The sequence below is a fragment of the Danio rerio genome, chromosome 11, assembly GCF_049306965.1.
Source record: "Danio rerio strain Tuebingen ecotype United States chromosome 11, GRCz12tu, whole genome shotgun sequence".
Lineage (NCBI taxonomy): Eukaryota > Metazoa > Chordata > Actinopteri > Cypriniformes > Danionidae > Danio > Danio rerio.
This window is the reverse complement of record NC_133186.1, coordinates 45,297,785-45,312,232: the sequence shown is the minus strand read 5'-3', so window position 1 is coordinate 45,312,232 and position 14,448 is coordinate 45,297,785. Positions and strand designations below refer to the sequence as shown.

Genomic DNA, 14,448 nt, shown 5'->3' with positions numbered 1-14,448 from the left:
CATTCACACACACACTACAGACAATTTAGCCTACCCAATTCACCTGTACCACATGTGTTTGGACTGTGGGGGAATCGGAGCACCCAGAGGAAACCCACGCGAATGCGGGGAGAACATGCAAACTCCACACAGAAATGCCAACTGACCGAGCCGAGGCTAGAACCAGCAACCTTCTTGCTGTGAGGCGACAGCACTACCTACTGCACCACTGTGACGCCCCAAATGCGTCATATTGAAACAATTATATAAATAAATATCAATCATTCGGCATGTCTTATTTTCTGAGCATGCTCTCTTTCTCTGCGCTTCATAAATGTGATTATGATGTGTGTTCAGGACTAAAGAGGGCGGCGCGGTGAAACTGTGGGATCAGGAAATGAAGAGATGCAGGGCGTTTCAGCTGGAGACTGGACTTCCTGTCGAGATCGTCAGATCAGTGTGCAGAGGAAAGGTCAGTTTATAAACCACTCATTTATATTCAGAGCATCAAAAAAACAGCCCTGCTGAGTGACAGTGTGTGATATTGACCAAAAAAAAACTCTGTGGATACAGCGGGTATAAATAAGTAGGCCTGTCACCATATCTATTTTATATTATGCGATATATTGCACCAAAATACATCGCGATGAACGATATTATTTTACGCCACTCATTACATAATGCCAGAATGACAATATAATATCATCACAATGCAAGTACTAGAGAGTAGAGACCAAAGAACACAGCGTGTTTTATTCTTGAGAATATTTCATTTAATTAAAGTTATTTAAACAGTTTAATAATCAGGCAGTGGAGTCAGAATGTGAAAAGGTAAATCTTTAATCTTTTATCACATCAAGACTAGACTATCGTAATTCCTTATGTGTTGGTCTCCCTCAATCTTCAGTGGCACGGTTGCAGTTGGTTCAAATTGAAGACTTTTAACAGGCACCGAAATCCATGCTCATACTTCACCAATTTCAGCCTCCCTTCACTGGCTTCCTACGGTGGCCGGGAAGTGCAAAACAACATCACAGAGTGTGAAACACTTTTACAAAGCTCGAGACAAATTTAAATTTTGAAAAACATTTTTACCCATCACCAGAATTTTACCAAGGACAAAACAAATTTAAAAAATATATTAAATTAAATAAAACAAACGTACTTGACGTACTTAAAGTAAATAAAAAACTTTGTGAGATTCTGAAGCTCGAGACAAATTTACATTTTGAAAAACATTTTTACTCATGACCAGACACAGTTACAAAGGAAAAACTATTATACCAAGGACGAAACAAATTTTCGTCAGTAGCATTTATTGTTATTCCTCTACATGTGTGGACATACAGTGGAACAAAATGTTGTGTCTCGCATGATCACGGTGCTAACTAAATAAACATAATCATTAATATAAACACAACATTGGACGTAAGAGCTATTTTAAACCTATACATTACATAGCGGAGCAGTAATTTAACTATGCTGACTATATTTATATACTATGAATAGTTAACTATACACATACATAACCTAAGACAGGCTGTACTAGTACTTTTACATAAGACAGAACAATATTGTGCAAAAGACGTATTAAAGGTTGAAGAAAACAAGTAGTGCAACATGATTGTGTGGTACATTCACAGGTAAACATTCCTTTCCTAACTGAGTCCTTGCAAGATGGAGTTTAAGTAAAGTGCCCGATGCATCCGCAAAATCGTGCAGAAAAAGGAGTGATCATATTTTATTTATGCTATCAGCCTCCGAATCCAAGTATATGTTAAAGAAAAGTGTGAGTTCAGTAATTTGATGCTCTTTTGTTGGATATATAGGGGAAGATCCTGGTGGGGACGAAGGATGGAGAGATCATGGAGGTGGGAGAGAAGAACGCAGCCTCAAACACCATCATAAACGGACACACACAGGGACGGATCTGGGGTCTGGCCACACATCCCTCCAAAGACGTCTTCATCTCAGCCAGCGATGATGGAACCATCCGCTTCTGGGACCTCGCAGATAAGGTGATGAACTGATTTATAATGTTACACACGGTTTGATTTAAGGAGATGCACTTCTTTTCATTTATATATTCAATAAAGAATCCTTTAAATAAAATTAAATAAACAGTTTTTCTGACATACTTAAAGTGAATAAAAAACTTTGTGATTTTGTTACAGTTTAAGATTCTGAAGCTTTTATTAAAGTATTTATCAGAGGGATCAATAGTCTTCAGAAAAGTTCAGATGATGTTTTCTTTAACTGAACTATCTGAGCCTTGAATATGATCAGAAAGGCTAAACTAGAGTTTAGGAGCCATATATGAGAAGGCTCGACCTCCTTTAGTGGACTTTGCTATTTTAGGTACTACCAGAAGCCTTGAGTTTTAAAATCTTTAAGAGCGGGTTGGATTGTAGCGAGACAGAAGGTTGGTTAGATAAACAGGAGCTAGATCTTTTAAAGGTTTATAGGTAAGAAGCAATATTTAAAATTCAATATGAAACTTAACAGGCAGCCAGTGTAAGGAGGATAAAATTGGGGTGATATGATCATATTTTCTAGACCTGGTAAGAACTCTGGCAGCTGCATTTTGTACTAGTTGAAGTTTATTAATAGACGATGCTGAGCAACCAGCGAACAGAGCATTACAGTAATCCCGCCATGTATATATATTCAACAAAGAATCATGTAAATAAAATGAAACAAACTATTTTTGATATATTAAAAGTGAGTAAAAAATATTACAGAGTAAAGAAATATGCAAAAGATTGTTATAAAAAAACAATGTATCAAACTTCATGAGTTTGTTAAAATATTATTAAAGTATTTATCAGAGGAATCCATAGTCTTTAGAAAAGTTCAGATGATATTTCCTTTTACTGAACTGTCTGAGCCTCTGACATTTTCAGGAAGACTAATCCAGAGTTTAGGAGCCATATATGAGAAGACTCGACCTCCTTTAGTGGACTTTGCTATTCTGGGTATTACAAGAAGCCCTGAGTTTTCAGATCTTAAAGAGCCGGTGGGATTCAACAAAGAATCCTGTAAATAAAATGAAACAGTTTTTTTGGAAAGCTAAAGTAAATAAATTATTACTTAGTAAAGAAATAATGTAAAAGAATGTTACGAAAGAAAATGTGTGTCAAGCTACCTGAGTTTGTTACAGTATTATTAAAGTATTTATCAGAGGAGTCCACAGTCTTCAGATGATATTTCCTTTTACTGAACTGTCTGAGCCTGTGACATTTTCAGAAAGACCAATCCAGAGTTTAGGAGCCATATATGAGAACACTCAACCTCCTTTAGTGGACTTTGCTATTTTGGGTACAACCAGAAGCCCTGAATTTTGAGATCTTAACGAGCGAGTTAAATTGTAGCAAGACAAAAGATTGGTCAGATAAACAGGAGCTAGATGATTTAAAGCTTTATGGGTAAGAAGCAATATTTTATGATCAATACAGAACTTAACAGGCAGCCAGTGTAAGGGGGATAATAACTCTGGCAGCTGCATTTAGCAGTAACTGAAGTTTATTAATAGAGGATACTGGGCAACCAGGGAACAGAGCGATACAGTAATCTAATCTAGAGGTCATAAAAGCATGAGCTAGCTTCTTTGCATCTGCGATAGATAGCGTGCTTCTTAGTTTAGCAATGTTTCTCAGATGAAAGAAGGCTGTTTCTATGACATGGGAGATATTGAGTAAAAATATAATTTTCCAGGAAGATAAATTATAAATGTACCACTATATATAAGCACTTTATTCAGACAAAATTAAAAGGGATTTTCTCAAAATTAAAGTTTTTTTTGCACCCTCAGATTTCAGATTTTTAAATAGTTGTATCTCTGCCAAATATTGTTCTAATGAGCCATACATCAATACAAAGTTTTGTGGTCAGGGGTCACATATTAATGTCCTGTGCATTATTTTTGTCTTTCAGAAACTTTTGAATAAAGTGAGTCTGGGTCACCCGGCGAAGTGCACGGCGTACAGCCCGAATGGAGAAATGGTGTCTATTGGGATGGAGAATGGAGAGTTCATCGTGCTGCTGGTCAATTCACTGACTGTATGGGGCAAGAAGAGAGACCGCAGTGTGGCCATCCAGGACATACGGTCAGAAAACACACCGACATACACATGCACAAAAGAAAACCAGAAATCATAACTGAGTCAACGTTAAACACAACAATCTTGAATTTTGGAAAATAATTGATCAGTTATGAGTCATTAGCTTTCTTCCCATCCAAAGATGTGAATTAGATTCATGTACAAAACTGAATATTGATAAACTGGAGCAAATAATGCTAAGAGAAATGCAGTTGCGTTCATTGGGATTTGCCACTGTGTTGTTTTTTCTTCTCTAATAAATGAGTCGCGCCTCAGAAGACGAAGATGAAACATTTGGAGGCATGAGACGCTCTTTGGGAGCACAGACAGAATGATTATTTCCTGTGAAATTTCAGCACAGATGCTTTGTTTACAGCACTAACCAATAAAACAGTCGTTCCTGTAAGCGCCACCTACTTTAAAAAGACTGAATTTACATTTTTATTCACCCCCTCTACTGTTTTTGTGTTCTAAAGGTGTTTTTATGTAGCGTAATTTCACAAAGCTGAAATCAAATCATTCTGTTTTTGCGTTATATGCTAAAACTATACAATCTGAAGGACTTTAGTAAACAAATTAAAAGTAGTTTAAAATAAAATTAAAAGAATTGGAAATCAAATTGGAAAATCTGTGATGAAAAAATAATTTGGTCGTCAACATTGAAGCACTTCAAAATAAAAGCTTGTTTTTTTATCAAAATAAAAGTTCTGTTTTTTAACTTTGAAACACATCACAGAATATGATTGTAAAAAGTCTGCAGTTGAAATCAGTGATGAAAAAACTAGACTGTATGATGATGACTGTAGTTCTGCACACAGGTTCAGTTCTGATAACCGTCTGCTGGCCGTCGGCTCGGTGGAGTCTGCTGTGGATTTCTACGATCTCACTCTCGGCCCGTCGCTCAACCGCATCGGATACTGTAAAGATATTCCTGGGTTCGTCATCCAGCTGGACTTCTCTGCCGACAGCAAATACATCGAGGTGCAAATCATTCGTTTGCTCTCTATTTTAGCACTAAAAGGAAACGTTATAAGACTTTGACAAAAGGTTTCCATTTTAAATGTTGACTACCACATACCACATGTTTATCTCAAGCCCAACATTTAATTACTATCATGTACTGTATTAAATGAAATTATTTAATTAAAACATTCAAGCATATTTCCAGCACTTATTGACCATGTTAACTCTTTAATATTAGCCCTCGTTATTAATCATGTTGACCCTTTATTATTAGCTCTTGTTATTAACCCTTTATTATTAGCCCTCATTATTGACCATGTTAACCCTTTATTAGCCCTCATTATTGACCATGTTAACCCTTTATTATTAGCCCTCGTTATTGACCATGTTATCCCTTTATTATTAGCCCTCATTATTGACCATGTTAACCCTTTATTATTAGCCCTCGTTATTGACCATGTTATCCCTTTATTATTAGCCCTCATTATTGACCATGTTAACCCTTTATTAGCCCTCATTATTGACCATGTTAACCCTTTATTATTAGCCCTCATTATTGACCATGTTAACCCTTTATTAGCCCTCGTTATTGACCATGTTATCCCTTTATTATTAGCCCTCATTATTGACCATGTTAACCCTTTATTAGCCCTCATTATTGACCATGTCAACCCTTTATTATTAGCCCTCATTATTGACCATGTTAACCCTTTATTATTAGCCCTCATTATTGACCATGTTAACCCTTTATTAGCCCTCGTTATTGACCATGTTAACCCTTTATTATTAGCCCTCATTATTGACCATGTTAACCCTTTATTAGCCCTCATTATTGACCATGTCAACCCTTTATTATTAGCCCTCATTATTGACCATGTTAACCCTTTATTATTAGCCCTCATTATTGACCATGTTAACCCTTTATTAGCCCTCATTATTGACCATGTTAACCCTTTATTAGCCCTCATTATTGACCATGTTAACCCTAGCTCTTGTTAATAACCCTTTATTATTAGCGCTCATTATTAACCATGTTATCCCTTTATTATTAGCCCTCGTTATTGACCATGTTAACCCTTTATTATTAGCCCTCGTTATTGACCATGTTAACCCTTTATTATTAGCCCTCGTTATTGACCATGTTAACCCTTTATTATTAGCCCTTGTTATTGACCATGTTAACCCATTATTATTAGCTCTTATTAATAACCCTTTATTATTAGCGCTCATTATTGACCATGTTATCCCTTAATTATTTGCCCTTGTTATTGACCATGTTAACCCTTTATTATTAGCCCTCGTTATTGACCATGTTAACCCTTTATTATTAGCCCTCGTTATTGACCATGTTAACCCTTTATTATTAGCCCTCGTTATTGACCATGTTAACCCTTTATTATTAGCCCTTGTTATTGACCATGTTAACCCATTATTATTAGCTCTTATTAATAACCCTTTATTATTAGCGCTCATTATTGACCATGTTATCCCTTAATTATTTGCCCTTGTTATTGACCATGTTAACTCTTTATTATTAGCGCTCATTATTAACCATGTTAACACTTTATTATTAGCTCTCGTTATTGACTATGTTATCCTTTTATTATTACCTCTTGTTTTTGACCATGTTAACCCTTTATTATTTGCCCTCATTATTAGCTGTGTTAACCCTTTATTAGCTCTCGTTATTAATAATGTAAAGCCTTTTTTTATTAGCTTTCAATAATTCAGCTCCTACACAAACTGTGTGTTTGTGTGTGTGTTCAGGTCTCCACGGGTTCATATAAGCGTCAGATTCATGAGGTTCCCAGTGGTAAACTGGTCTCAGATCAGGCTCTGATGGACAGGATCACATGGGCGTCGTGGACCAGGTAAGCAGTCAGATCTCCAGCACTAACAGCAGTGCTTCAGTATTTCTATCCAAAGTTTCGCCTTAGATTTATGCACAAAACTGGAATATTGCATGAAATATTTGTGAGTAAAGCAGTGTTTCCATCCAATGACAAGCTAAAGAGAATAAAATCAGCACTTCCTGATAAACTGGAGCAAAAAATCGTCAGAGAAATGCAGTTGAGTGTGTTGAGATTTTCCACTGTGGTGTTTTTCTTCCCTAACAAATGAGTTTCGTCTCAGAAGACGAATCGCAATGAATGCGGTGGCTTTTGGAGGCATGAGACACACTTTGTGAGCGCAGACAGATGTTGAAGACGGTTCTAGAGGGAATAATAATAGAAGAAGAGGAATACTGAAGCACTGTGACCACTTCATTAATGTTGGTTAATGGAAATAAAGTGATTCATTTTTAGTTCTTGTTGACTCATGGTGCATTAACTAATGTTAACAAGCATGAATTTGGATTTTAATAACACATTAGTAAATGTTAAACTATTGTAAATTATTGTACTATGTTACTTGTACAGTTAACGCTGTACAAGGTGTGTTCATTATTACTTCATGTTAGTAAATACATTACAATAAGGTTTCATTAGTTGATGATATTTAAAGTGTGGCCATATTATTGTGCACATTTTCAAAATGTATGTACATCTTGGCATTACGTATTTTTATGCAATATTTCAATTAAAGGCATTAAGATATGTGGAGGGAAGCATAGCTAGTGTTCAGTGGTAAAGCTGTCTGTGCTCTGCAGTGTTCTGGGGGACGAGGTGTTGGGAATCTGGCCTCGTAACGCAGAGAAAGCAGATGTCAACTGTGCCTGTGTGTCTCACGCTGGCATCAACGTCGTCACAGGAGATGATTTTGGGCTCGTGAAACTCTTCGACTTTCCCTGCTCAGAGAAATTTGTAAGTCAAATTTATTCATATTTAGCCCTTATCATTAATCCTTATTAATATTGTACAATCCTTGTTATATTTTAATTACCCATGATTTAATATTAGCTCTTAATATTAATCGTCTCTACCCTTTTATTAGCACTTGTTAGTGACCACATATTATTGTAAGCACTTTTTATTATCAATTATACACCATATTAACCCTTAATTATATGCATTTAAATTAGAACTTGTTGTCCATCATGTTAAACCTTTATTATTCGTCCTTGTTAATATCTATGTTAACCTTTATTATTAATCACACTACCCATTTAATATTAGCACTTGTTATTAGCCATGCTAACTTTTAATACTAACAGTTGTTATTAACAATGTTAGCCCTTTATCATCAGCCCATTAAATATCAATGGTTAACCCTTTATTGGTATCACTTGTTATTAATCATGTTATTATTAGCCCTTGTTATAAATTAACCATGTTAAGCTCTTTTTTGAACATGTTATCCATCATGTTACACCTTTATTGTTAGATCTCAATATTAGTCATGTTAAAATGGTTAACAACAAGTGCTAACAATAAAGGGTTTACATGGTTAATAGCAAGGGCTAATAGTAAAAGGCTAATATGGCTAATAAAAAAGGCTTATAATGAAGGATTATTATGGTTAATAACAAGAGCTAAAAGGCGGTTCAATCTGCTGTGGTGACCCCAGATTCATAAAGGGACAAAGCCGAAAAAGAAAATGAATGAATGAACAAGAGCTAATAATAAATACATGGTTAATAACAAGGGCTAACAATAAAGGGTTAACATGGTAAATAATGAGGGCTAAAATTCAAGGGTTAACATAGTTAATAACCAGTGCAAATAATAAAAGGGATAACATGGTTAATAGTGAGGGCTAATAATGGGTAATAACAAGTTCTAATATTAAAAGGCTAACAGTTAATAAGTGTTAATATTAAAGGGTTAACATTGTTAATAACAAGTGCTAATAATAAAGGGATAACATGGTTAAAATCAAGAGCTAATTGTAAAGGGTTAACATAGTTAAAAACGAGCTAATAATAAAGGGTTAACGTGGTTAATAACAAGAGACAATAATAAAGAGTTAACGTGGTTAATAACAAGAGCTAATAATAAAGGGTTAACGTGGTTAATAACAAGAGCTAATAATTAAGGGTTAACGTGGTTAATAACAAGAGCTAATAATAAAGGGTTAACGTGGTTAATAACAAGAGCTAATAATTAGGGGTTAACGTGGTTAATAACAAGAGCTAATAATAAAAGCGTTAACGTGGTTAATAACAAGAGCTAATAATAAAGGGTTAACGTGGTTAATAACAAGAGCTAATAATAAAGGGTTAACGTGGTTAATAACAAGAGCTAATAATAAAGGGTTAACGTGGTTAATAACAAGAGCTAATAATAAAGGGTTAACGTGGTTAATAACAAGATCTAATTTTAAAATCGTTAACGTGGTTAATAACAAGAGCTAATAATAAAAGTGTTAACGTGGTTAATAACAAGAGCTAATAAAGGGTTAACATGGTTAATAAGAGCTGCTAATAAGGGGTTAACATGGTTAATAACAAGAGCCAATAATAATAAAGGGTTAACATGGTTAATGACAAGAGCTAATAATAAAGAGTTAATAACAAGAGCTAATAAAGGGTTAATAACAAGTGCTAATAATAAAAGGCTAATAACAAGAGCTAATAAAGGGTTAATAAGAGTTAATATTAAAGGGTTAATAACAAGAGCTAATAATAAAGGGTTAATAACAAGAGCTAATATTAAAGGGTTAATAACAAGAGCCAATAATAAAGGGTTAATAACGAGAGTTAATAATAAAGGGTTAATAACAATTTTTTCCCTATTGTTAACCATCTTAACCCTTTATTATTTGCTCTTGTTATTAACCCTTTATTTAAGCTTGTTATTAACCCTTTATTATTTGCTCTTGTTATTAACCTTTTATTATTAGCTCTTGTTATTAGCCTTTTATTAGCTTTTATTAACCATTTATTATTAGCTTTTGTTTTTAACCCTTTATTAGCTTTTGTTATTAACCCTTTATAATTCATTGCTCTTGCTATTAACCCTTTATCATTAGCTTTTATTAACCCTTTATTATCAGCTCTTGTTAACCCTTTATCATTAGCTTTTATTAACCCTTTATTATCAGCTCTTATTAACCCTTTATTATTAGCTCTTTTTATTAACCCTTTATTATTGGCTCATGTTATTAACCCTTTATTATTAGCTCTTGTTAACCCATTATTAGCTCTTGCTATTAACCATGTTAACCCTTTATATTCACTCTTGTTATTAACCCTTTAATATTAGCTCTTTGTTATTAACCCTTTATTATTAGCTTTTATTAACCCTTTAATAGCTCTTGTTATTAACCCTTAATTATTAGCTCTTGTTATTAACCCTTTGTTGTTAGCTCTTGTTATGAACCCTTTATAATTAGCTCTTGTTATTAACCCTTTATTATTAGCTATTGTTATTAACCCTTTATTATTAGCTATTGTTGTTAACCCTTTATTATTAGCTCTTGTTTTTAACCCCTTTAATGTTAGCTCTTGTTTTTAAGCCTTTATTAGCTTTTGTTATTAACCCTTTATTATTTGCTCTTGTTATTAACCCTTTATTAGCTGTTGTTATTAACCCTTTATTATTAGCTTTTGTTTTTAACCCTTTATTAGCTCTTGTTATTAACCTTTTATCATTAGCTTTTATGAACCCTTTATTATTAGCTCTTATTAACCCTTTATTATTGGCTCTTGTTATTAACCCTTTATTATTAGCTCTTGTTAACCCTTTATTAGTTCTTGTTATTAACCATGTTCACCCTTTATTAATAGCTCTTGTTATTAACCCTTTTATATTAGCTCTTTGTTATTAACCCTTTATTATTAGCTCTTGCTATTAACCATGTTAACCCTTTATTATTAACCCTTTATTTTTACCTCTTGGTATTAACCATGTTAACCCTTTATTATTACCACTTGTTATTAACCTCTTATTATTAGCTCTTGTTGGTAACCTTTTATTTTTACCTCGTTATTAACCATGTTAACCCTTTATATTCGCTCTTGTTATTAACCCTTTACTATTAGCTTTTATTATTAAACATGTTAACCCTTTATTATTAGCTCTTGTTATTAACCATGTTAACCCTTTATTATTACCACTTGTTATTAACCCTTTATTTTTACCTCTTGTTATTAACCATGTTAACCCTTTATTATTAGCTCTTGTTATTAACCCTTTATATTCGCTCTTGTTATTAACCCTTTACTATTAGCTTTTATTATTAAACATGTTAACCCTTTATTATTAGCTCTTGTTATTAACCATGTTAACCCTTTATTATTACCACTTGTTATTAACCCTTTATTTTTACCTCTTGTTATTAACCATGTTAACCCTTTATTCTTATCTCGTTATTAACCCTTTATATTCACTTGTTATTAACCCTTTATTATTGGCTCTTGTTATTTACAATTTTAACCCTTTATTATTAACTTTGTAACATATAAACACATTTGTTCACAGGCCAAACACAAACGTTACTTCGGTCATTCTGCTCATGTGACCAACATCCGCTTTTCTTATGACGACAAGTATGTGATCAGTGTAGGAGGCAACGACTGTAGGTAAGCAGACGGCCACATCTTCTTTTTTTTTCGTATCCATGAAGAAAATGACTCATAAATCACACAGAATGAAGTATTTAAGAAATGTAAAAATGCAGATTGTACAGAGAGTTGGGTTTAAGGGTAAGCGGTGTTTAATTAAATTACCAATGCAAATGTTTTACTCTGTGGCTTCTGGTAAACTAGAATCCTGACTCCACAATGTAGATGTTGTCTATTGCAAATGTTCAGATTTCAATATTGATGCTAAATCTATATATTGTGCAGCCCTAGTTCAGCGTCAGTAACACATCTCCTCTGTCTCTCAGTGTGTTTGTGTGGAGATGTGTGTGATGGATTCGTTCTCTGCACCGCTGGTTGTTTCCGGACAGGTTTCCTCTCCGTTCCTCCAGCGTCTGGATGCTGCACTTCTGTTATGCTGCGTTTTTCCTCTCCAAAACCTGATGGATCCGGGACGAGTACTGAGTTGGACCAGGAAACTATTTATTTTTTACCTTTCTGTGAAGTGCAATGTTTACGCTCATGTACTTTTTACAACAACAACAAAAAATCTACTCTCATAAATCATGCCAATATTTCAGAAATCAATGTATTCAGTTTGTTTTGGTTCTGATTCTGAAGTGCCTTGGAGACACATTTTGCTGATCTTTTATCCCCGAACTGTTCATTACGATGCATTTATGGTGCTAAATGGATTCATAGTCCACTTAGAGCTTTTTTTAACTAATTATTTTACAAACTCATGCATTATGCAATTTCTTTCTTTCAATGTCTTTTCTCCATTTTGTACATAAATATCCGCTCACTAAACGCTCTTCCTGTTTAAAAGAAAAAGAAATAAAAAAAATCCAAATACATGGGACTCAGGAGAATTTAAGTACTGTAATGTGTAGATGTTATATTTGACCTGTGCTATTTTTGTTAAGATATTTATTTTTTAAATGTACGTGTTTACGTATGAAGTATGCAAATTAGTCTCGGAACTGTGGGCGTCCATGATGAAAAACTGCAAAAAACTCGCCGTCCAAATATTAAAGTTGTATGAAACGTGCGTAGTGTTCGTGTGTGTAGATTGCGATGCACCGTTTGTAGCCAATGACGTGACAGCAGCTGTTTATTGTGCAGATATGGAGATCTATCTGTCATTTGTATGTTCTTGTTTTTGTAAATCGTCTGATCAGAGGTCAGTCTAATGGAAAGATATATTATAATGATAATAATAATGCATGAATACAAGTCTGTGTGATTGTTGATCATGAATGAATACTGTTCTTTTATAATTAAAGAGAATCATGTGTGAAATGGAGCGTTGTTCCGTCTTTCGCCAGATGATGGCAGTGTTGGTGAGCTGTGTTTCTCTCTGTTCATCATCTTGACTAAATGAATGTTTAAATTGAGGAGGAAATCTCACAACTGTGTTTAAAACAAGGGGTTAAACGGGTTTAGAAGAAGCAAAGAAATAAATCATCCTTATTATTAACAATAGTTAATAAACAAATTCAATGATCATGTCAAAATGGATCTGTTTGATAGACTAACTGCTCAAGTAGAGGAAAAAATCTTGCAGATGTGTTTAATTCTAGATTACTTCACTATTAACCATGAAACCTGGTTATTAACCCATTATTATAAGCTACATATATAAATTATTATTAACCATTAAAGTAGGGGTGTCAGACTCTGCACAGCTTAGATCCAATCCAGCTCCAACATACTTGGAGTGTTTAATTAGGATTGGAACTAAACTGTGCAGAGCTGCGGCCCTCCAGGAACTGAGCTTGACACCTGTAAACTGAAGGAACACAAATGTCTTCATGTAAGACAATTTTAATCTTATAATGATTGTTGGCAGAAAGTCAATAGTTTTGACTCGTGTATTTTTGGCTTTTCCTAAATACTTTAGTAGCAAAATGGTATCAGGTCAGGCATTTGAATAAATTGTTGTAAATATTTTTGGTGCATCAATGAGCACATCAGACAAGCGAACACCGTGAAGAATAGTGCTTAATTATGTCAGGTAAATGAACAAACGAATCAATGAATGAATGAATGAATGAATGAAAAAGCAAATGAATGAACAAACGAATGGATAAATGAATGACTCGACGAACAAATGAAAGATAGAACGAATTAATAGATGAATGGATGAATGAACAAATGAATGACTAAATGAATAAATAGATGAAATGATTGAACTAATGCATGGATGAGTGAAAGAACAAATGAATGAATGAACAATAAATGAGCGAATGGATGAATGAATGAATCAACGAACACATGAAAGATTGAACGAATTAACATGAAATAATGACCAAACCAATTACTGAAAGAACGAATGAATCAACAAATGATTGAACGAATGATGATAAGGATGAATGAATGAACAAATTAATAAATGAACGAATAGATAAACAAATAAATGAGCGAACGAATAAATAAATGAATTAATTAATGAATGAATTAACAAATGACTGAACGAATGAATGGATGAATTAATGAATGCAAGAATGGCCAAATTATTAAATTAATGAAAGAATACATTAATAAATGAATGAATCAATGAGCAAATGAAAGATTGAACGAATGAACATGAAATAATGAGCAAACCAATTAATGAAAGAACGAATGAATCAACAAATGATTGAACGAATGACTGGATGGATTAATGAATGAATGAATGAACAAATTAATAAATGAACGAATAGATAAATGAATGAATAGATGAACAAATAAATGAGCGAACGAATGAATAAATAAACAAATGAATGAATTAATTAATGAATTAACAAATGACTGAACGAATGAAGGGATGAATGCAAGAATGGCCAAATTATTAAATTAATGAAAGAACAAATTAATGAATGAATGAATCAACGATCAAATGAAAGATTGACTGAATAGATGAAATAATGAATGAATGAAAGAACTAATGAATACATGGAT

General features: G+C 33.6%; 1 protein-coding gene across 1 annotated transcript in view; it reads left to right on the top strand.

Annotated features, from left to right (window-relative positions):
- Nucleotides 1-12,807, top strand: part of eml6 (EMAP like 6) — a 96,070-nt gene extending 83,263 nt beyond the window's left edge. Inside the window, exons 37-44 of the mRNA XM_073917132.1 lie at nt 337-451; nt 1,809-1,997; nt 3,913-4,085; nt 4,898-5,060; nt 6,810-6,913; nt 7,693-7,846; nt 11,405-11,505; nt 11,814-12,807. Coding sequence (XP_073773233.1) covers nt 337-451; nt 1,809-1,997; nt 3,913-4,085; nt 4,898-5,060; nt 6,810-6,913; nt 7,693-7,846; nt 11,405-11,505; nt 11,814-11,838 — 1,024 coding nt within the window. The 3' untranslated portion in view covers nt 11,839-12,807. The remainder of the gene's footprint in view (nt 1-336; nt 452-1,808; nt 1,998-3,912; nt 4,086-4,897; nt 5,061-6,809; nt 6,914-7,692; nt 7,847-11,404; nt 11,506-11,813) is intronic.
- The last annotated feature ends 1,641 nt before the right edge of the window (nt 12,808-14,448 follow it).